Here is a 25,437-nt window from a genome sequence, read left to right as displayed (position 1 = left end):
AAGAAAGCAATCCAAGTGCGTGGTTATAATGAGCAAGGTTCCTCTTTTAACATACTGAATTTCTTGGCCCCTGGGTCAGGGGCACTGGTATTAGGGCGGGACTATATAGTGAAATTGCATCAATTCTTTGAAAATTTTCTTCTTTGTTCCTAGATATTTAGCATATAAACTAAGTGCATTGTTGTTATGAGTAAGGGTTCTTGAATTTCTTGGCCCCTAAGTCAGGGGCACTGGTGGTAGGGCAGGAGTATACAGTGAAAATGCATGAATTCTTTGAAAATCTTCTTCGATCATAGATTTATTTGTTTGTATGTTGTTTAACGTCCCTCTCGGAATTTTTCACTCAAATGGAGACGCCACCACTTGCTGGTGGAGAGCTGCAAATTTTGACCTATACTCGGCACTTACGGCCATTGAGCAGTGAGGATCTTTTTTGTGCCAGCACCTACTGCGACACGGGACCTCGGGTTATACGGTCTCATCCGAAGGACCGGTCTCCACGTCCCACAGTGGGAATCGAACCCGCGATGTAAGGATCAACTCCTTACTTCACGACTCTAGAGCAGACGCTCTAACAACTGCGCCTCTTGGGCGACTCTTTGCTCATAGATATTAAGCATATAATCTGAGCGCATTGTTATTATGAGCAAGGATGCCTCTTCTTGAATTGTGAATTTCATGGCCCTTGTGTCAGGGGTTCTAGTGTGAGTGTGAGGCTGTGTTGAATCTATAGTGAAAAGGCATTATTTTTTTTTAAATCTCCCCCTCTGCTCCAAGTCATTTAGGAGGCAAAAGAAGTGCAAAGTTGTAAGAAGTAAGGGAACTATCCAGATTTTTGAAATTCTGCACACTTGGTCAAGTTTTCTGACGCTCGACAGGGCGCTATTAATTTGTATTCTATTTCTATTTACCTATCGTAATTAATCACTGTAAATAATGTAAATGAAATGTCAAATGAATAAGAGAATTATACAAGAATGTTTATAATACCAAGGTACTTTCATAGTTTTTAATGATCAGGTAGACTTGTAAAATATTCTTCAAAGTTTAAGACCAAGAGAGGCCAATGTGAGAGGGAATATGACGGGTTTACAATAATGCTCAAGTACTATTGATTTATTTAGCCTGCGTGGTAATAGGGATGAATGGGAGTAAATACAGACAAGTAAATAGGTCTACTTTAAGATTTATTACTGACTACCAGACTAATATTTTGTTGATCTCTGATAATCTTATTTGTCTTGCTTATGGGCAACATAGCTTCATTTTTAAGTTTATTTTGTTTTATGTATACTCTTACGCATCCTTGGGAGAGGACTATCTAGGTTTTTAGAACTTGTGTCCAAGCCCTTTGACATATTGTCAATAAAATATGTTCAAAACAATACGCATCCTTTACAGTTTTGTATTAAACTCATCCTTGGGCCTCTTGTATTTCGTATTCACAGAAACGTGAACAAAGATCAAGATTTCATTTTGCTTTGGTGTTTCTTTGGATGACATTATACAGCAAACAATTTATTATAATCTTCTTAATATTACTTGCTCTGTTCTACTTAAAGTATTGAAGGGAAAGTCAGTTTGGATCTTCATATTATTTGTAGCAATATTGTGTGCAATAAAAATCCAACTTTATGATTCTAAATAATGTTACTGGTGCAGAAAGTAAATTTTTGTTTAATTACCATAAACAGGTTCCGGATCAAGATACTGTGATCAAGTGGTGAGTAACAGATTTAACTTACATGAAATCCTTACAATTTTAGCTATTTCTCACATTGTGTGTCATTTTGCTGTGATGTGTGCCGAAATATTTTAATGAAAAAAACCCCCCAAACTTACAGGTGTTTTTTTTAAATATTATATGCTGGAATATTTTGCTAAAAAGAGTTTTTTTCAACTTCATCAAAAGCTTTTAAATTATTTTTTAAAAACACTGAGTAAAATACATTTGTACTGAATGGTATCAAAAGGTTTTGTGGACTAAAAACCCTTTTGAAAAATGTATGAAGGAATGAATGAAGGTTGTTTAAAACTCAGTTCAGCAAAGATTAACGAAGACCAAATAGACCTTAATGAATATTTTGGAAATCAGTCGAAGTATATTTTTTGACAAAATATATGCAATATTTGTTTTAAAATATCCATCTTTTTACGCTACAGTATCGACCATGTCCACCTGGACAAGTCTGTAGGAATGGATACTGTATAGAGGGTAAGTGAATTATATTAATCTGATTATAAATTAAGTCACGCCACATTTTAATTTAAATTATTCATATACTGGGTGACTTGCAGATCGTAAAATTTACTTACCATTTGGTTTCAATGTCAGTTGTGCAGGTTAATGTATTTAAATTGAAGAAGAAAAAAAACAGGATGTGTCGAATTTATCTTGGAAACTCTTCGAAGAATTTTTACAATATGAAATTAAAATTGATCAAGAAAATTGACAGTTGCTAAATATTTTATATAATGCGATGTTATCGTACTTCCACTTAAAAAGTTGGGGTATATAGTGATGTCATAGTGATATAGTTACATTTATGGGTAGCCGTCCTTATCCTTATCTCCTTTTATACCACTTGTATACCACTAAATGCAATTAATTGAAACTTTCGCGAAAATCTTTATTACATATTGTCGTTAAGCACCTCCTATTTGACATTAGTCGTACAGATATTCGGAGTTTCCCTTTGCAAAATATGGACACTGGCAATTTTTGAGGTCATATTTGAGGTTTCCCATTGCAAAACATGGAATAGATAATTCAAGTGAATCGCATACAAATAATTTTGTTGATATTAATAATGTGGCTTAATTTCAATAATTAATCAATTTAATTAAGTTGAACATGTATGGTTTCATTTTGATAGTTTTAGAAATGTGATTCACTTTTACCTAAAACTTTATTAGAGATCGCGATAGTTTTTTTTTTTTTCAAATCAAACAGCTCCTTATGAACGTAAGTGTATATTTATTTTCAATAAAAAAAAGAAAAAGAAAGAAAAAACACCAGAGAAATTTAATGGAGGAAAAAGAGGGAAAATCAATTCAATATAGATTAAAATAAAATAAGTTTGAGTTGTTCATTGAAAACATTTCATATACATTATACTTGCTTTATAATTAAGGATTTCAATTTACTGGTCATGACATGGGTTTTGTGGGTGTAAAGGTACTCCTATCATTACGCCTGTTTATTATATTCATCCCAAAAAGTTATTTTAATTTATGTCTAGGTAAATAACTAAATTCAATTCTAGAAAGAAACTTGTCATTTTAATGTATTTTTTTCAACGGACTCAAGTTTGAGTTTCAGGTTAATCGACCCATTTTTAGTTACCCTTAGACTTTGAAATATTTTGATTCCTGTTACCCAGTTCTATTTATGCCCAGTCTGTAGATAATAAGCTAATTTTTGCTATGTATCCTTAAATTGATTACTTACAGGTCATTCTCAGGTTTCACGTCGATTGCCGATTGACCTTTTTCACTATAGTCCTTGCCCTTATACCCATTTTTTCTTTATATTAGATTCTCCTTAAAAGAACTGAAACACCTTTTCTGGCATATTTCAGTGTAACCACGTTTCAAACAAAAGTCACACTCATCAAAGGATTCACACTGGTCGTTTACATACATCTTTATAAGACGAATGATAGTAAAGACAAATCAGTCTTATTCTATTCCTCTTGATTGTGAAATGAACAGAAAATATTGACCCCACTCTAAATTCACACATTTTCAAAATAAACATTACCAATCATTTCTATATGGTAAAAAAATGTGAAGATAACAAACAATCATTATGCTCAGAAGTCCATTTAAACAATATAACTTGTGAGCAAAGCCAACACAAACCTTTGAAACCCAACGTGTACTCCTTTTTAAGTTTTGGTAAACAGAAAAATCCGTAGAAAATGCAGTGTAAAAATATTGGCTTAAGAATTTGTATAAAAAACGCCAGTCACAATTTGACTTAACAATAGATTGTATTTGCTAAATAGGTCATCGTATCAACCATAGAATTTGCGAAATACTAGTACTGACTTTAAACGATAATTTTGATATCATTGTATCATCAACTTATTTGTTAATAACTTGCCTTGTTTTAGAAACTGTTCGTAGAGCGTGCTCTTGCGTATCTAATCAGCTGGGAAATATAATCTCCATATTCTGGTGAAAATGTGTATTGCTACAAAAATTAAGGAAATTATTATGGAAAAGTTAAAGACATCACGTTTCTCATTTCTCAGTTTAGATGTTAATTTGCTACCAATATATTTCTTTTGCAAAATATCCAGATATGATATTGATGTGTCAGACTCTTTGGTGACTTTTATTTCGAGGTGAAAGGGAAATAATGACTCGACGTAGGACGCAATCGAAGAAATGTTTTTTAAATGTTGATAGTTTTTATGTAAGCCTGACCATCAAAAAAGATTTTAAGAAAAATGTGCCTCTCCTTCAAACATATTTATTTATACTTGCGACTCTGGGAAAAAAAAGTATCGCTAAGTATGACTATGTAACAAATAAAGCAATATTCTGATGTATTTGTTATGTACAAAGAACCCAACAGGAATATTCTGCTCTTAAAGTATCCAATTTGATAGTGTATGATAGATTTTTCGTCATACCTACACTTCTAGTATTTGTTTATGATACATGTGCAAGTTGAAGATGAATGAATCATATAAATGACTTGATACAATTATATTAAAGGAAGACAACACAAAACTAGACAACAAATACATGTACATGTATATAACGTTTTATATGTGCATATGTGTATATCTTATTTTCTTTTAAGCTGTCAAAATTTCTTGAAAGAGTGCCCAATCCAAAATTCCACAAAATTGATCTGAATAGACCTTTTTCGAGAGAAAGGGGGAGGAGAGATGATGCTTTGTTTTTACATAATTCTCATGAAGTTTTAAGCAGGTTTATTTTATTAAGAGAATCTTTAAAATTTTCAAAGAACATGAAGAAATAAAGCATTACTTCATCCATTCTCTTTATGTTCGGAAAGTCGTGCATAAAAAAAATCCGATCCCGACCAAAATACTTTTAAAAAATAGATAAATAATAATTTATAAAAAGCTAAATTAATGAATGAATGTATATAAAAAACCAGTCCAGGTCGAAATAAGACCACTTAGAAAAGCATAAAGCATTTTTCTGAGAATTCAAGCTATATTTTACACAAGGATTTCTCTTACACTATCAACCGTCTTGATAAATTAAAATTAATTCTGGGAACTTCAATAAATTCTTTGTTCTTGCTTGACAGTTTTTTTCATTTGCTAGAGACAGTGTGTAGTTTGTTTTATATCATACAATCGTTCATATGTGGCGCATATTAAACCTAAGAAGTATTATCAAATAAAAGTGATAATTTGTAATACACTGTGTATATCATAAATCTGATAAAATATAAAATCTGTTATTGTCTTGCTAGAAATGATTAAGCAACTTACAGAATAAAACAGAAATTTCAACTTTATCTACATACAGTAAAACCAGTTGTTTTCTAGACAAATCTTGTTCGATATTACCTTTTATTTCTGGTTTCATAAACAACTCCGTGAAACATCTTTGCACTTCGAATTACCATAGTTAATTATATAATCGTTAAGGGAATATCATTATATTTGAGTGTTATTAGTCATATTTCAGTCATAAAACAGTTAAAATTCAGAAGATGAATAAAACATAAACCTAAATAAAATTCGTTTACTAATATACTAAAAATGGCGAAATATATGTAAAATTAACTTTTGCTTTTTGACGTACACTCTTATAATAATGTAAACTATGCAATCATTATAAGACATGTTTCATTTCATTGAAGATTACAACAGGAGATGCAACAGGGTAAGTTAAACAGCATTAATATATTCATCTTTGACCAGATTTGAAAATATATCATTTACCATTTATTTTGATCTCACGATTTTTCTAAAAGCTTTATAACCATAATAAAGGTGTTTTAAAATATAAAATAAACTTGAGTAAAATTTTTGAACGAGTTATAACAATGCATGTTTTTGTAGGCTGTATATCATTTAATCTGTTCTTTATCTTCACATTTATCATGAATATCAAGAATAAAGGAAATATATTAAGATAACAGCAAAAGTAATACTCATACCATCTCTTTTAATAAAAAAAATCTACAATACAGATACGTGTACTAAACACGGCGATAACACCAAATATCGCTTGATACCATAAAACAGAATATCACAGCGAGAGATATATGCTTATTATGTAACATTAGATGGTTTTGAAAAAATAAGATAAATTTGGTACGTGTTATTTGTGGTAATTATTGAAATCTCGACTTATGATAAATTAACTGAATCATTCCTTATTACAGTATATCCCATGTCCACAGGGACAAGTTTGTAGGAATGGATACTGTAGAAGAAGGGGTAGGTAATCATTGCTCCCTTGAGCTTCCCAATACTATATATATATATATATATATATATATATATATATATATATATATATATATATATATATATATATATATATATATATATATATATATATATATATATGCATGTATGTATCTATGTTTTAATTGCAAATTACATAATTTGAACTGAAAATGAGAATAATAAAAGAGAATAAACAACAGGTTAATAGTTATATCTCTATATTTCAGACGACTACAGGCGATGCAGGAATGTAAGTAAATCAAGGCAGTGATAAGAAGTCTTCATTAAATATTTACTTTCATCTTTTCATTTCTATGAAAAAAGGTGAAGATAACGAACAGTGATCGATCTAAAAAAAAAAAATCTATAAGCAATACAAATCTGTGGACAGGGCATAAAACACGGACTCTTGGAAATTCAAGAGGTGGGATCACGTGCCTAGGAGGAGTAAGCATCCCTATGCTGTCCTGTCACACCCGCCGTGAGCCCTTTGTATTGAAAGTAAATTTCAAATTTATCACAAGTTAAATATCCCAAGAATGGAGAATTGAGAAAGACAAACTGCTGAAAATCAAAAACAAATTTTTATTTATTGTTTTATTACAAGAAAACCAAAACATTCCGTCACCCAATTAATTATATTGTTATTGTTAAAAAACACAGTAATCATTAATGTAGAAATCCAGATATTGATGATATTCTTTTTATTCACAGCTTAGAGATTGTCCTCGTGGAGAAATATGTGTGAATGGGAGATGTGAAGGTAAGTAGTTTTTGATAAATCTTTTTGAATGATATGAATATAGTTTTTGTGAATATGTATGTATATGTAGATATTTATACACGACATTGAGGCAATGTACATGTATCTACTTAATCGTGATTATGAATGAACTTGAATATATCAAAACTTTATACATAACTTCCTTTTAACACTAATAATTCATTATTTCATATAAAAGATGAAGATAACGAGCAGTGATCAATTCCATTAATCTAATATGGGAAATGAATATTGAACAGGGCAAAGACGCAGACCCCTGAGAAACCCCAGAATTGGGGTTAGGTGTCTAGGGAAGTAAGATCCGTTGTCGACCGATCACACTCGCCGTGACTTGTTTATAGCAAAAGTGATTCCACATTTTGCAAGATTTCAGATTACATTCAAAGGATGTCTGTTTAGAAAATTTTAAAATGTTTTAGATCACTAAATTCCCTAATAAGATAAATGCTGTTTTCTTCCATTGCGAGTAAACGTTATGCATTTACGACCATCACCAGAGTTTATCACTTAGATTATTTTTGCCACGAAGCATCCTTGAGTCTTAAGGATGTATTTTTATCAATGAAAGGTCAGACTTTTTCCAATAGGGAATAATAAAGAATTGTTTTTTTGTTTGTTGTTTAACGTCCCTCTTGAGAATTTTTCTCATATGGAGACGCCACCACTTGCCGGTGGAGGGCTACAAATTTTGACCTATACTCGGCACTCAGGGCCATTGAGTAGTGAGGGATCTTTTTCGTGCCAGCACCTACTGCGACACGGGACCTCGGTTTATACGGTCTCATCCGAAGGACCGGTCTCCACGTCCCGCAGTGGGATTCGAACCCGCGACGTAAGCTTAAGGGTCAACTCCTTAATCAGTGACTCTAGAGCAGATGCTCTAACCACTGCGCCACGCGGGCGACTAAAAAAGAATTGAGAGAAAAAAGATAGAATATGTTTACTAATCATCCTCGATCTCAAGAACTGCTAGACTGTAAATTTTCAAATTCATAATCAGTCATCCTAATGAAGTAAAGAGTCAGGTGTGATCAGCCTAAAGTTTGGGCTGGCCATGAGGCCGCAAAGTGAGGTTGAAGTTTTACATTGCAAATGCATAGGAAAAAGTTCTCAAAAATGCAAAGCTACAAAGAGTTTAGTTCATATTGAATTATCCTTATATTTTGTAGAATTAATTTTTTAAATTATGACCCTTTAGCCTGGAATTTGGTAACAAGGTGTACATAACAATTAGGTTAAAATCACCTATTTAGAACTATAGAGCTAGAAATTGTCAATTATATATGCAAGCATCTTTTAGCGAAGCTTGAAGTTGCTAAAATCATGGTCCTATAAAAGTAGTTCGAACCACAATTTGAGTTTTAAAGTAACACATTTGGGAACAAAAGTAATGTTTTTATAGCAGATCTTGAATCGCAAAGTATATATTTTTCCGCGGCATTATCATTATATTACGAAAAACAGAAAAGGGATAAAAGAAGTTCTAAACGTGTACAATATGCTTGTTATTTCCAACTGTGCAGTGTATTTTTATCCATAGAAACGTTATACAGCCTTGTTAGTATTGCGATATTCTATTATTTTTTAAAAAACAAGGGGTGTGACGGTACATATTGTCGTCAGCGACAATATGTACCTACCCTCACTGCACATATTTTCGTCCATCGATACTTATTGTCGCCGGCTGAAAAGTTACACGTTCATATTGTCGCTGGTGGTATTATGTGCCTATCCTCACTACACATATTGTCGCCCCACATATATTGTTGCTTAAAGATTTTGTTGTTGGTTTTTTTTTGTTGTTGTTGTATGAATGTAAATGGTGTGTAAATCACACTGCCGTATCTCTTATGCTATTTGTGAGGGTACATATTGTCGTCCTGTTCATAATGTCGCCGGCGACAATGTTTATACCCCCACTGCAAATATTGTCGTCTATCGCCACATGTTGCATGACAATACATGGCAATGTTTCAATATAAATATGACTAATCATTGCCTTAAGCTTGCCGTTCTTGAGAAGGTTTTTAAAGAAATTTATTATATATTTCTATGTAAAACTTTGATCGCCCATTGTCGCCTTACCCTAGCCCCGGGGGTTATAATTTTGAAAAAAAAACACCTTAATCTACAGTGCCTGAGGATGCTTCCATATAAACAATACTAATTATATGCCTGTTTCTTGAGAAGAATATATTCCTATGTAAAACTCTGATCGCCCATCCTAACTTGGGGTCACGATCTAAACAAACTTGAAGTTACACTATGTATTGGAGCTTTCGCAGAAGTATCAACTCTTCTGGCCCAGTAGTTCATGAGAAGAAGGTTGTAAAAAAAGACTGTTCCTATATATTCCTATATAAAAGTTTGATCACCTTTTGTAGCCCCACCCTACCCTGGAGGGTTGTGATCTGAATAAAATAGAATCTTCATTTTATAATGAGGCTTTCAAATACGTTTAATTTTTTTTAGCACAGCTGTTGTTGAGAAGACGATTTTTAAAAGACGTCACTATTTTCCACTAATTCTTAATTTCTTCCCTTGAAAGAGGGCTTGACCCTTCATTTGAACAAATCTGATTCCCATTTATCCAAGAATGCTTTGTGGCAAGTTTGGTTAAAATTGGCCCATTAGTTCTCGAGGAGAGAAGCTGATAATGTACAGATGGATGACAGACATAATATGATCAGAAAAGCTCACGAGCTTTCAGCTCAAGTGAAATAAAAAATGTCGACCCAAACCTCAATTACTAGTATATCGACACATGTATAAGAATAACGCAAAAAATTCTTTTTTCTGCTATTCATTACTACTGAACAAAAAAAAATTCAATCTCAAAGTATATTTAACAACAACAAAAAAGAATAGGCTGATTTATCAGATATTTAAAGAATTACAGTATCTTGGCATATCATAGTGGTGTACACCAATCCTAGACACAATTTACTGAACAAAACCTTTTCTCCAGTATTGCCAGTAATTCTAAATAAATACAGCTTGTTTTCTTATTTATCTGTCATACACTTTGTCTATCCTTTTGTCTGTCTTTGTGTGTGAGATAGGGTGTGTGTATGTGTGTAAATCTGTCCCTCGCTATTCACTATCTAGTAAATATTCTTCAATAAATCGGCAACAAAATGTTCAGATGTTCACAGTACATATTTTCGCCGACAATAAGATGTGCCAATTCGTGATTGTACATTTTGTCGTCCTTTATGCAGGAGAGAAAAAAAGCTCGTCTCGACGACAATATATGTGCAGTAGAGGTAGGTACATGTTGTCGTCGACGACAGTATGTACAGAACGACAATATGTACCGCCACAAGGGGCTCTTAGGCCACATCGCTCACCTGAGCACTATGACTAGAGAAAAATAGAAAGCAGTTTAGTGTTGAAAAATTCGAATATCTAAGTACATAAACATAAATCTACACTAACTGAGAATGCTTCCATATTTATGACTAATCATGTTTTTAAAAGATTTTTACAGATTTTCTCCAATTTATTTCTTTTTTTCTTTGGTTTTGGACAAGTTTAAATCTACAATACTTGCGGATGTTTCCATATAAATGACTAATCATGGCTTTGCTTTCTTGAGGAGGTTTATCACTGGGTGTCATGATTTGAACAAATTTGAATATACACTACTGGATGATGCTTCCATAAAGATATGACTTAACATCAAAAAAAATTTCCTAAATATTCTTTTGTATAACTTTGAATGCCCATTGTGGCCCCACACTAACCCCGGGGGTCATGATTTGAACGAATATGATTCCAAACTAACGGAGAATGCTTCCATATTGATATGACTAATCATGGTTTTGTTTTTCTTAATGAGATATAACTCTTTTGTCGCTTATTGTGGCCCTACCCTTGTCCCGGGAGTCATGATTTGAACAAATTTAAAAGCTTTCACATAAGCTTTTTTTTCTGGCCAGTGGTTATGGAGAAGACTTTTTAAAGATTCTATAAACATTTTCTCTATTTCTTAATTATCCTTCCTTCATTTGAAGAGATTTAAATACCCTTCACCTATATAAGGATGCTTTATAAAGTTTGGTTGAAATTGGCCCAATGCTCTTGAGAAGAAGTTGAAAATGTGAGACGTTTATTTACGTCAAACGACGGACGGACGCCAGACAATCTTCGATCAGAAAAGCTCACTTGAGCCTTCAGCTCAGATTAGTTAAAAATACATTTTGTATAAGTAATGTAATTATTAATTCTGAAGTATATTTTTTTCAGGATTTTAGATGTGACAGGAGCAGAGACTCAATGGCATAAAAAGAATAAAGGATAAAATCAACAAAATCCTTGTGTTATAAAATTAAACCATGTTTGAGGCAGCCTAAGCCTGTTTGGAATGTATGAATTAATTTCATTTTATATATGAAAAGTTTCCAACGCAAAGAAATGCTTTAAAACTTATTCTGGCAATCATTGGCATATTTGGTGATTCAAGGTATGGCAAAAACCCAACCACCTCAAAATACACAAATTATCAAAAGATCCCCATCTTTTATTCAGTCCAAAGTTTCAAATAAACAAATTTCCAGAAGAACAAGAAATCAGGAACTATTTTTTCAAGGGTAGCAAAGGTCATACACTCAAACTTAAAAAAAAAATTACTGTTTGTTTGTTTGTTTTTTGTATAACGTCCCTCTCGGGAATTATTTTTACTCATATGGAGACGCCACCACTTGCCGTTGGAGAGCTGCAGATTTAGACCTACACTCAGGGCCATTGAGCAGTGAGGGATCTTTTTCGCCAGCACCTACTGCGACACGGGACTTCCGTTTATACGGCGTCATCTGAAGGAACGGTCTCCACGTCCCGCAGTGGTATTCGAACCCACAGCGTAAGGATCAACTCCATACTCCGCGACTCTAGAGCAAACGTTCTAACCATTACGCCTCGCGGGCGACTAAACTTCCAATTAAACCTAAATGTGTAATCTTAAAGCAGGGCAAAATATAGAATTATTCAGGCAAGTCAACATCAATTATACATGAATAAGATTTTCATCCTTTCATTGACGCTGAATGATTAAATGAGGACGTTATTGATAAGGAACTCAACATGCATGTATAGCAAAACAGATAATAAATAAATGATTTGAGGTAGTCCAATTCTCGTGATCGAAAATCAGCAATAAAATATAATTGAAAATACTCACAAAATGTCACTTAATTCACAAAGTAATATGTAATTACCCATGGTATTTCTTCTTTCATTATATATATATATATATATATATATATATATATATATATATATATATATATATATATATATATATATATATATATATATATATATATATATATATAAGTAGTACAAAATACATTCAGCTATTCATGCCATTAGTTTCGCTCATACCCTAGTAGGTTATGTAGATCCTTGCGACTATGCTCATGTAAAAAATTTTAAGGAAGGGAATTTGGGAGACATCAAAGCCACTGATTAAAAAAGAGCCAATAACCCTGAATATTTGAAGACTCTGGTTTCTACATTTGGGAAGGATGAAAATGTATATGATTTCAGAACATTGTGTATGTGTTTATTAGGCTTTGCAGGATTTTTGAGATTCTCAGAAATAGTTAACATTCGTTATTCATATATCTGTATACAGGTTTATTGTGTAGAAATTTTGTAGAAATTAACATCGTTAAAAGTAAAACAGATGTATATAAAACTGGTCTTAGAGTTTGTACTGCTAGAACATTTTGTGACATCTGTCCTGTAAATATGTCCGAAAAGTTCTTAAAATTGTCAAACGCTGACATGCATTCTTCTCAATACTTGTTTAGATCTCTGTCAATTTGTAATAAATCAAATAATTAAAAACTCAGATCGGATAATCGTCCACATTCTTATACAATGGAATAAATAAGGTACCAAATCCTTTACAAAATTGTATATAATAAACTACTCTGGAAATTAAAATAGGAGGAGGAACAATCCAGCAATTTTCTCCTGCCCAGTCTTGAGCAAATGCTTTTAACCCAGCCGTCCCAGGAAACCGTTTTCTAAAGAACTTTTTTTCTCTCCAGTTTTGTGATTTTTGCAATCAGACTCCCTAATCATCAAAATCAAAATAATATCTTGCTCAAGTGATTTGTGTAAACATTCAAATTTCGAGGAATCCATTCAATTTCTAATGGTATAATAGAATTTCTCACACACAAACCAAACAAACTCAAAGCTAGCTGATGCAGTTCAAACTTCATGCTCCCTTACATAAAATTGTCAATGCGTTTTGATTATCTGTGTAAACTTTAACCGACTTTCCTGAAAAATAATTATGTACAGTTTAAATGATAACACAAATTGCTTTAATCTCTCTCCAAGTAGGACTTTTTTTCGAAATCATTCCACATATAATGCGCAATTTTGCTATCGTGTTCAATAGGAAATCCAGCAGCCCCTGCAAAAAAAAAAACTTGCATCAGAAAATACATTTTTTTTCAGGTAAATTATTTACACAATTTGATTTTCGTCTAGAAGGTAAAGCCCACAATTTGTCAGCCAGAATCCAATTTATAAATACAGTCTCGTGACAATAATCAAATCACTATCCCAATCACTTCTAAAACACAATGCCATACTTAAATGTCTCGTCCAAAATTGACAGAATTCCCTAACGACGGTGTCAAAGCGATGACCTTGCCTACGACAGAAGCCACCATACGTGCACTGACCTGTCCTACATTTCCTTTAAAAAAAAGCAATATCTAAGCGGACTTTAGTAAGATTTTCCACTGATACCTCCAATAACCCGCCTTGTCAATTCCAAATAAAACCTAGCCAAGTAATATCTTCAACGGGAGAAAACTGAGATTTTTCCTTCATTAATCTGAAAACCTGGCCCCAAGACCATAAACAGAGAATAGACTTAAGTCAAAATCTTGATTCTCAGTATCCTGAGTATTAATTTACATATGTGTTTCTAAATTTGCATGTTTGTTTAATATCAGAATACGAACAAATGATGAAAATTTTGTTTGATTATTAAAATTATTTCAGAAGTTATATCAATTTGAAATTTTGGCTTAAGTCTGTTCTCAGTTTATGATTTTGAAGCCAGATTTATTTAAAGTTTCACGGAGAAAAGTTGCTATCTCCAAACATGTATTGAATTTGAACAAACACAACCGTCATCTAAATAGACCACTACTGGGATACTGTGAGATCTCCAATACTTAACTAAGGTTCTTACGACTTTTGTGAAAATATACCCAGCCGAAGACAGCCCAAACGGCAGTACTGTAAATTCAAAGTATTTCTCTTTTATTTCTCTTTTCCTTCAAATTTCCAACTAAATCCTAGAAACTTTTGAAAATCAGGGTGTATATCTATATGGTGGTAACCAGACTTCAGATCAGATTTAATCATAAAGTGGCTTTCTTTGGCATACGAAAAAGCTTCTTTGACACCTTCAATCTTAACTTTTTGCTTTTCTATGTGCTGATTTACATTTCTCAAATCTAGTACAGGGCGTTCTTTACTGGACGCATTGACCGAGACGGTGAGAGGATTAACAACATGTGGAGGCTCATGAACCTCTCGGGCACATCCATTAGATACAAGTTCTAAAATTGCTGAACCTACATATTCAGAATAATTTATAGCCGATCTATTGTTTTTGATAAATATGATAGGAGGATATTGCAGGAAAGGTATAACATAGCCATACCTAACTATTAATAACGAAACTATTTGCATTCAACTCTGACCTCCAAAAAGCAAAATATTTTCTTTTAACTTTGATTTTACTCTTGACATTATAATACTTTGATCATATTCACACTGATAACTTCATTCTTCAAACATAAACTCTACTTCATTGCTTTCACTGCTTGCTTGCTGCACTTGGGATTGGCGATGATAAGGTGGGGATAGACTGGCCTTTGATGTAAGGTCAGTCCCTGACGAAGTGTCCTGTCTGCCTACAATCGAAGCATCGTCCAAAATCTCTTGGAGTCTGGAAGCTCTGTAACCAGAATTTAAGCTCCGACTGTCGCCCCGTGTTGAACCTGAAGTTTGATCCTGAGTTGTTAAACGATTGGCCAAAGCCACGAAAAAAGTTTATCGTATGGCCTTGACCTGTAAGAACGCTTCCATACAGCATGGCTAACAGCATAACGCAACTTAGCAGCGTCCTCAGTATCGTCTGCGAGGGGGTCACCCAGATATTCATGGACCGTGTCCTACCCATGTCGATCAGCAGTCTTAAGAATCTTATTTTTGTGCTGCAATGCTGACTTTTCTTCTGTCACTATCTTGAGAACTTTCGATAATTCATTTTCTTGCAATAACTGCATGTTCCAAATCTGACAGCTTTGAATTTCTATCCTGATTGAAACAAAATTGAATTTTGTGTCCCTCGTGTTTGAATTCAAACGGAGCGTCGGGCACGTGCGAAGCGCTCTTCGCAGAACTGGCCAATTTCTCAATGAGCGCTGTAATAGAATTCACGATAACCGAATTTTGTTTCTTTAAGCCCTGTTTAAGGATGAACTAAATAAGGAAACTGCTTCTTCATTCAATAAACCCAAGTCATCCATTGAAGATTCCATATGTGTATCATCTTCAGCCATTTTTCACAAGGTATTCTCCATTCACTTTGACATCCTAAAAACTTAGCGAGAGTAGATTGACAAACAAACGTGTAATCTGCTATTTATACATGTACCAAAAAGTCACGTGACCCTAATATCGAACACGCGACAACTACGGCCGCACATAAGTATAATGAGTTTTGCCATAGTCACTTTACGGCATGAATGGGAAGATAACTCTAGTTTGTCATTTTAGATTTCCTAGATAGGCTGTATGCCCTCTTTTTGTGTCATTTTTAAGGTATTATTAGTCTGAGTGATAATATTTACATTACGTCTGATATACGTTAATATTTAAAATCATTTTCATGGTTTTGTCACAAATTTTCTTTCTGAAATTGGTGTTAAAATTTCAATATTGTAATATTTGTAATGCTCATAAATATTTCTGTAATTTTGAAGATCTGATTTTAATGCTTTGCCTGGCAATCCAACTTATACTCATATTTCCCTTTCAAACAATGAAAATCTCAAAAATTCCGTTTCAGTTTACGTACTTAAAAAATCAGAGTAAACGAACGTAAATTTGAGTTAAGGTACCTCTACTGAATTCTAAAACATCATAAAATTCCTTAGGAAGATACATTACTGGATCCATGAAATGTTTTTAGAAGTTTTTTCTTTCTCCTCTCAAAAATACCAACTGCTATGAATGAAGAAATCCATACGTACTGTGCTACACCATAATCGGTAAGTGGTGAAAATCAATCTTTGATTCTAATAAAATCGAATTCACAATCCTTTTCTTCAAAATCACTGGCATCAAAGGGTATAGCGCGCTTCATGAAATATGCCTACGTGACAAGTCGGTGTGATTTACACACCAATAATTCACACAAAACTTAAAAACATTCCTTATATTTACATTTTACAAGTTTAAAAGCACCAATGATATACTCAATGTCTGAATTTCTTGCTGCCCTTTATCGTTACATTTTTTTTACGTCTCTGTATCCTCATTGTGACGTCACTTTAGCGCGAGTTTCACCGTGTATATTTCTACGCGTGAGTATACACAAAAATGACTTTCAAATCAATTTTACAGTTGGCTTAGTAGAAAAACACAGCAAATGTAAATATCAACAAATATGACCTTTTTTGGTTTAATAGATTAAAGGCCAGGATTTTTTGGTATCATAGACAACTGCTTCTTCAATAAAAGTCGAACTTGGAAATTTTAATATTTTTTGATTGTATAGTCATTTAAAATATAAATCTGTCAAAATTTAAATACTATGAAAATAATATTTAAAAAGATGTTCCAGTTCCCCAGTGACAATATCTATGTCGTCTTTTGGAGATCAAGTCTTGCAACATTCTGCTGGAATTCCTGTTTCAAAAACCTTATTCAAGAAATGGAGAACACTCTTGCTGTCATTTTGATATAACCTTATAGGAAACGTGGGGAGTCGTTTGGACAATAGGAAGGGAAGTTTGATTATTAAACTTTCTCGGAACTTGTCGACATTTAACATACAATGTGAAGATGCTGAATAGGTAGTCAAGCTCAAATTAAACAATGTTTTTTTGCATTGGAGCAGAGCAAACACGGACCTCAGAAAACATAAGAGGTGGGATCAGGTGCCTTGAAGGAGTAAATATCCTCTTGCGACCAGTCATATCCCGCCGTTAGCCCTTTGTCTTGAATTTATTTGTCAGTAGTCTGCCTCGGCTTTCGAAATTGTTGGTTTGAACATATTTCTTTATTGTTTAGATGTTAAAACAAAAGGATAGGACACAAGTTTTTAAAACAAAATGATGTTCAGAAACTTACTGGAACAAAAGGTCAGTATAATTATCTGCTTACATAGAATATGCATTTACAAAAATGATTTGAGGTAATATGTATAAATGAATCTAAATTTAAAAACGACCAGATCTCCTAATAAACAACTGCACATTTGAAAATAATCTTTCATTTTCGGAAATACGGATCGAATCATCATCCCATAGTCACACATTAGTGTCTACAATACGTAAATTTATCATTCTAACAATAGCATTAAACAGATCGTTTCTTTGGGTAGTGTATTTCGCAGAAGGTATTGTTAGTACATAGAACATGTTCGAACATTTCGAATTGAATGGGGGACATAAACAATATATGAGGAAGATAAAGGTATGCTGCTTACAAACAAAGAGGATATTCAAAGTTTTGTAGTTGGATATTGAATTTATTTCCACTAGTAGTTGAACAGAATTTTTTATATTTCTCGAGTGAAAGCATGAATGAAAATATCCAAAATCTGTCTCACGAAGGGCAATAAATTCCATATCCACCTACAAAATATTGAATTTTCTGTTTATTACATTTTCTCTGGTTTTCAATATGCTTCTATCTTTTCGTAAATTATGCCCATATTCACACCTTTGTTTAAACCAGGTTTACCTGTAAGAAGGACTCACATTTTTTAAACCTGTTTCACACCTGCTTCTTAGGAGTGAGCTCATCTCAGAAATTAGGGTAAACCTAAACCTGGTCTAGGGTAGGTTTAAATGTTAAAGATAGTGTTATTCTAACTATGGAAGACCACATAGATGGAGTAGAAAGGCTGAAACTTATTGATCAGCTGTTTGTAAGATGACCTAGAACTATCCGTGACAGATTAGATCCATTTCTTTTTATGATGAGGAAGATTTTCTTGTGAGATTCCGTTTTTGTAAACGTTATACTCTCCTTATAATGGACATCCTTGGAAATGATCTAGAACCAAATCAGAGAAAACTGAAGTCAAACGTACATGTAGCTAAGCGAATGTGAAATTAAATATTGTATTGTATATTGTAACATAGGTATCAACAATAACTGTCAGTTTCAGTCTATGTCAGGGTGGTTTATTTACTGAATAAAAAATCGAGAGATTTGATATTTTCCTAGAGAAAAATATCACTTTTGATTTTTTTCACTGTGCAAAATTTAGCTTTCAAAAAGATCACTTTTATTTAATAGATAAATTATAGCTTTTTCAATGTTGAAAATATGATAAATAAGGGATAGAAGAGTTGACATCATCAAGTTTATTTATTAATTTTTCTTCGCAGATGTAAAACAGTCAAATTTATATATTTAAAAAAAAAAAATGTCATCCTTTATGGTTATCTGGTTGGATGTTAGAAAACGTGTATAGCATGAAGATAATACGTAGCTTTACTATTTTATTGAAAGTTCTGTTTATTGTTATAAATCAAGGGAAAACACCACATACACACACACCCTAACTCTCTCTCTCTCTTTCTCTCTCTCACATTATGACCTATATAGTTTGCGCCCATATAGCATTTTGTGTCATCTGTAAATTCGTGATGTCACAAAAGTAATTAATCTGGTTAACAATCAATCAATTTACACAGTTATTCAATATGGTGCATTTGAATTTTTAGCATAACAATAATGTACATGGATTAATGATTAGTCATAAGTATTCTCGGCCAATAAGTATAAGTATATGCAACGAATAACGATCTTACAGTTATAAATCTTATAAATCATCCCATAAGCAAATAGTTCATCAATGGTAACGTGATTCAGAGCTGAGTTGCTGTCTGCTGCTGTCTTCTATCTTCGTTTGTCATTCCATTGATGCAATTCCCATTACTAATGTTTGGGTTGTAATGTCATATGTATGTAAAAACAGCGTTTAAAGTGTGATAATTAATTATCGGTGGTCGATCAGCACACCGCATTTTTTTAACTTTTAAAAATAGCATTGTCGGTGTTGCTTTCTTTATTACCAGGCTATACGGAGGTAAAATGTGACAAAATATACATCCATAAAAACTCTATGATCTGGATAGATAATGTATAAAAATTTACTAAAATGACATCATAAATGACAAAAATATGACATTACATGCACAACCATATTTCAAAAATGGCGACGTTGGGCGATAATGCGGCGCACCAAATTATCGTGTAAAACTGTATTTGGATATCACCCTTGCCCATACGGGTAAAGAGTTGGAAAGTTTGGAACGACAAGCATATGTCTCGGAAACTTGTCTATACGTGGCAAAATTTTTCAACGATGTGTACTGGTTATCCAGTGGAATAGATATTTGGTAAACCAACAAAAAGGACGACAAACTGAAATGTCAGGAACTGGGCGTCATGCACACATGCATGTACGTACAGACCTCTGTTTGATTAAATGTGCAAGCAGTTAGGTTTATGACCGGGGTTTGGAAATTATTTATTAAAAGAATTAAATCCGTGATCTTTTGATAAATTAAGTATGTGTGAGATGGATAACCTGTCTGGGTAACTACATGTAACATAACCAAATGCGAATTTATGCTTCAAAGTAATATTACGAATACGTATTATTACTGAACAATTTTACAAACTACAGGAGATACGTTTTGACGTCATCAGTGTTGCGCCGACAATTTGTATTTGTACGATATTGATTGCGATACTAGCATTTTTATTTTAATTTCAATGTCGTTTTCGAAAAATGATTAAATAAATGTACATGCCAATTTTTAACTCTATAATATTAGTAAAACAAAAAATACTGGCATTTCTGGGACAACCCTCGTTTGTTATTGTCTAACTTGGCCAATTGTATTTTACTTATAAGACTTGTACAGGTCTTACTTTTGAGGTGAATGAACAGCAACTGGACATTTTCTAAGGCGCAACTTACAGTCATGCAAATTCTTTGCGTCAGTCAACATTCGACTTAATGATAGATTGTATTTGCTAACAAGATCATTGTATCGATCATACAATTTCCTAAATGTTGACCCTATACGAGACTGTTGATATCCTTGTATCATCAACTTATTTTCAATAGTTTGCATTTTTAGAAAGTGTGCGTAAGTAGAGCATGCTCTTGCTAATCGAATCAACTGTGAGACATAAAGTCCACATGTAGATGATAATGATATATTGCTACATAAATAAGGGAAGTTGACGAATAGAAAAGTTGGAAGTCATCACGTTTTTCATTATGTTTTGTTGTAAGGTTGTTATTAATGTTTTTTTTTTTTTTTCAGTAAAATGTCCAAATATGTACCAGATTCTGTGGTTCTTTTATTTCGATTTGAAAGGGAGATATCGAATCAACGTAGTTATGAAAATGAACATTGTTTACTCATAAAACGTCGTCAAGCTTTTAATTCAAAGCCTGGATGAAGAAAAAATTCGGACTGTGCACAATGATAAAAAATTGCATTAATCTATGGATCCACAATCCTTTGAAAAATGCGTCTCGCCACAAACTAAGCGCTCTCGCGGTAACAACAAAAGTTTACAAACAAAAAGAAACTAGCAGTACTTTAATGGAACGCTCCAACTGTCTCACTGTCAACATAATATCATATTACGACTTGTTCCCTTATAAGAAAAGCTGTTTCCAGGAAATTCAACAGCCCGTTATCAGTAAATCAATATATTTCCACTAGTAATATATCAATATGATCACACTGTAACTATATAGTATACACCCTCATGGTAGGCTCAAGTGGAGAACGTTCGTTCTGTGATCGGAATGTAGTTTGGCCTTGACAGACCTAAGTCGATAACAAGTGAAATATGTGGAGATAACGAACAGTATTCGAGCTCAAAAGTCCATTAAACATTACAAAATAGGAGCAGAGCAAACACGAACCTCTAAGACATCAGAGGTGGGATCAGGTGCCATGGAAGAGTGAGCATCCCCTGCCGACCGGTCACACCCGCCGTGTGCTCCTTGTCATGATCGGGAAATAACGAAAAAATCCGTCGACAATTCAGTGTGTAAATAATGACCTTACAATTAGTATGAAAAACGTCAGCCAGCATTTGACTTAATGATTGAATTTGCTGACAAGGTCATTGTATCGACCATAGAACTTAAGAAATGATGATTTTAAATGAGACTGCTGATATTCTTGTTTCATCAACTTGTTTGTCAATAACTTACCTCGTTTTAGAAATTGTTCATACGTAGAGCATGATCTGGCGTATCGAATCAGCTGAGAGATATAAACCCCAGCTGCAGGTGATGAGGGTATATTGCTGCATAAGTAAGGAGAGTAGACGATTGAAAAGTTAAAGTCATCACATTTATCATAAAGCTAGTTAGATTAAATTATTAAAAATTAAAAAGTTAGATTATCATTAACGTCTTTTTCTAATAAAATATCCAAATATGAAAGAGACGTATCAGACTCTGTGGTATCCTTTATCTCAAGTTCAGAGGGATATATATTGTGTCGACATTAGAATGGAAATAACCATCGTTAATTGACAATACGTTGTCGATATATATAAATGTCGAGTTGAAGGCCACAGCAAGTGTTTTCTTCTTTTCATGTGAGAGATTTTGAACAAATTCTGCTTCATATGAATACAAAAAGGGCCTGCAAATAACGGTGCTCAATTGGTACCCATGGGAATTCCAATAGATTGTTGGAAGACCTGATCTCCAAAAACCACATAGATATTGTCAATCAGAAACTCGAGCATCTTTATAATGTCAACTTCAGAGTACTTGTATGTACAATCAGATTTTTTTTAGCAAAGTAATTTTGCAAATGACCAATGACAAGGTAAGTAAATTTACGAGTTTCATTTTTATTGAAAAAGCAGCTGTCAACGATGTCAGAAAGTGTGGATTTCACTTTAATAGGGGAATAGTTGCATATAAAGTTGAAAAGTTGTAAGTTTTTAGGTTGTTGATTTTGGTAAAATTTGGTGATTTCAAATGTTCCAAAAGTTCCTTTGGAATTTTTTAGTGTCCACATCTGATTTACACCACTTCTCAAATATTTTGTTACACAGCACAGCACTTCACTACTGTAAAAAAGTAGGTAGCAACTGTCCTTTCGCCAAGCGCTTGGTACCTTAAGTGGAGATTGTGGGTATTTCAAATGTATGACCTTAAAAACCGAGACCCCGTGCCCCGGTAGGCGTTGGCACTATAAAGATCCCTCACTGCTCAATGGTCGTAAGTGCCACTTCATCAGTGTATGGTTATGTTTCCACACGAGTGAAAATGCTCGTTTGTTAAACAACAAATACACAAAACACTTACTACATAATTTTTTCTACTTTTTTTTTTACTAAGTGTAGGAATTCCGATATCCAAGAATGTAATTTTTCTTAACCAACATGATGATTTTTTTTATTGCGTTGAATAGTGAGGAATATTTCAATTGATTCGATTAAGGTTCTTTTCTACCAATTAACCGACTCCAGTGAGCATATGAAGTATTAATATTTACATTCACAAATATTTCCTCTTATATAACACTATTTTCACAAGCATGTCTAAAAACAGGTTTCGTGACCATAAGTTCATTGTTAAGTCATAAACGATCAGTTGTACAGTTACGTTGTAAATGGCGGACGTTCAAAGGTTTCAAACAATCCTTTTTAAACATTTAATGAGATGTGAATAAGGTTGGTACGTAATAATCAAATGTACTGTTGGGCTTTCTTAAATTTGATACGTGCCCAACCCGTATTTACATGACGATAAAAGTTTAGAAATGATACCTTTTTTCTTACTTGGTACATGATGAAGTGTATCTGAAAGACCCATTCACAATCTTGCATTAAAGCTCTTTTGCAGGCTCGTTGATACAGTTTGGTGAAATATGACGTAACAATAAACGTTAATTATATGCAAAATAAAACTTCCTCAAATTATATTGATTTGCCCTGCAAAAGAGTAGGACTGCCGTTATCAAGAAAGATCGAGCAAAAGTCTGTTCGTCACTAGTACTGTCGAAATCTATCTTAAAGCATTACATTAAATTATGCTAAATATGTCGCCTACGGACAGTGACCTTTAAATAATGCACAAGTCAGTGTAGGTATCAATATTGTTATGGAATTCATCTCTATCAACGATTTTTAATGTTGATTTTATATTAAAGAAAGTTCTTGTTCTTATGTTCTTATAGATTATAGTGTGACATTTCTTTTGATCGTATATTTGTCTAATTACTGGAGTTAATTTATGCAAAATTACAAGTCATCCATTTGTGGGCCCCTCTGTTTTAATTCCCATTCAGACTATCATTCATGTATCCATGACATCAGGTCAATTCGGTATTCTTTTTATCAGGAAAATTACCATTTAAACGGCTTTGTACATAGAAAAACATTAAGCAACCAATAAAGAAAAAGGTTTTTTGTTGCATAAAATTGTTCACGGAGAAAGGAATTTTATATATAGGATTTATTCCAAAATTGAATTTGGCAAGATTATTCAAAAATCCTGATGTAAAATTATAGACATCTTTTTTTACTTATAAGGAGTCTTAAAATATTTTAAGTAATTTTATTTTGTACATATTATGTACATATAGTCTGATATTTATCTCCATTGCGACAGTCTTGGCCAAGAAAAAAGACATAATGCAACTGATGTTGATTTATCAATTATTCTTTTAAAATTGTCCTGATAAATAATAATAATTTCATTTTGCTTAAATGGTTTTTACTGATGTGACACTTAAGTTGCGACAGAGACACCAATTTGGAACCCTTAGTGTTAATCTTGACCTAAGGTCTAGCTGTGGAAAAATCCCCTATACAAAGCAATCCTTCAATAAGGATTCCAGTATCTAATGTTTCCTGTTTGTTATTCTGTTCAAGGCTGCTAATAGACAACACAAGAGATGTTGATTCATATATTTGTATAGACAATTACAATACCATTTTTGGGATATCACTCTATGGTTTCAACATAGACCGCCGACAAGAAATAGTCTACATGTGTCTTCCAAGATGCTAAAAAACAGAACAGTCATTAGTGATTTCCACCTAGTTTTAATTAAAGGGCACATGTTCTGATTTATACCTTGTGTCCAAGTGAAGGACATTGTAAAAGCCGGTATCAAATGTCAAGTGCGCCATTTATGAACCTTTCGGCTATTTGAATCCAACATGATTCTCACTTGGAAACAATATTTACAATTACTTCTTGGCTTTAAGGGAAAAAACTAGAGCTACTCGTTTATTGGCCAAATAGTAAGGTTATATCAATGGTGCCCATTAAAATAAATACTACTAAGTATGAGTTTGTCAAAAATAAAACATTGTAGTGCTTTTACAGCATAAATCTAGAATTAAACAGTTACCAATGTTGGAAGTAGAGCTTTACTTAAGTCTCTACTAAATACATGTACATGTTCGAACTTTTTTCAGCAAACCTTTTCTATTATACTTTAGTAATTGTTTTATTGTGCTGAATATTTTAAAAATGTTTCTTTCAGCTTGTGACGATGTTAAACACTGATGCACTTATCACAATAAAGAGATTCTGCAAAAAATGACATGGAAATTGGCTAATATACAGTAATTTAAAAAAAAAAACCATGTTAATGTAAAGAACAGAATATATATAATAAAATATATTAAGAACACAGGTCAATTCAAATAAAAATCTAAAACACATTTGTATGATTTTTGACTGACAGAATGTCTCTAGCTAAAACCCATGTGAATTAAATTTGATTGACCTTAACAATTAAATATACGAAATTCACATCCTCAAACAATATGGTAATTAAGTGATACATCTAAAGTGTAATGATGTAATAGATCATGTTCTCCAACCATCGAGGAACAGATTTACAATTA

The 25,437-nt window shown here is 33.0% G+C and overlaps 1 protein-coding gene across 1 annotated transcript in view; it reads left to right on the top strand.

The window, feature by feature from the left end:
- Positions 1-11,603, top strand: part of LOC133179118 (latent-transforming growth factor beta-binding protein 1-like) — a 138,188-nt gene extending 126,585 nt beyond the window's left edge. The window contains exons 10-16 of the mRNA XM_061313861.1: positions 1,695-1,723; positions 2,164-2,215; positions 5,858-5,880; positions 6,386-6,440; positions 6,680-6,702; positions 7,167-7,215; positions 11,485-11,603. Coding sequence (XP_061169845.1) covers positions 1,695-1,723; positions 2,164-2,215; positions 5,858-5,880; positions 6,386-6,440; positions 6,680-6,702; positions 7,167-7,215; positions 11,485-11,492 — 239 coding nt within the window. The 3' untranslated portion in view covers positions 11,493-11,603. The remainder of the gene's footprint in view (positions 1-1,694; positions 1,724-2,163; positions 2,216-5,857; positions 5,881-6,385; positions 6,441-6,679; positions 6,703-7,166; positions 7,216-11,484) is intronic.
- Positions 11,604-25,437: the final 13,834 nt, after the last annotated feature.

This window comes from Saccostrea echinata, unplaced genomic scaffold (genome assembly GCF_033153115.1).
Source record: "Saccostrea echinata isolate AGI-Se365-2 ecotype Australia unplaced genomic scaffold, CSIRO_AGI_Sech_v1 ptg000004l, whole genome shotgun sequence".
Taxonomy (NCBI): Eukaryota; Metazoa; Mollusca; class Bivalvia; order Ostreida; family Ostreidae; genus Saccostrea; species Saccostrea echinata.
This window is presented reverse-complemented; position numbering and strand designations above follow the sequence as displayed.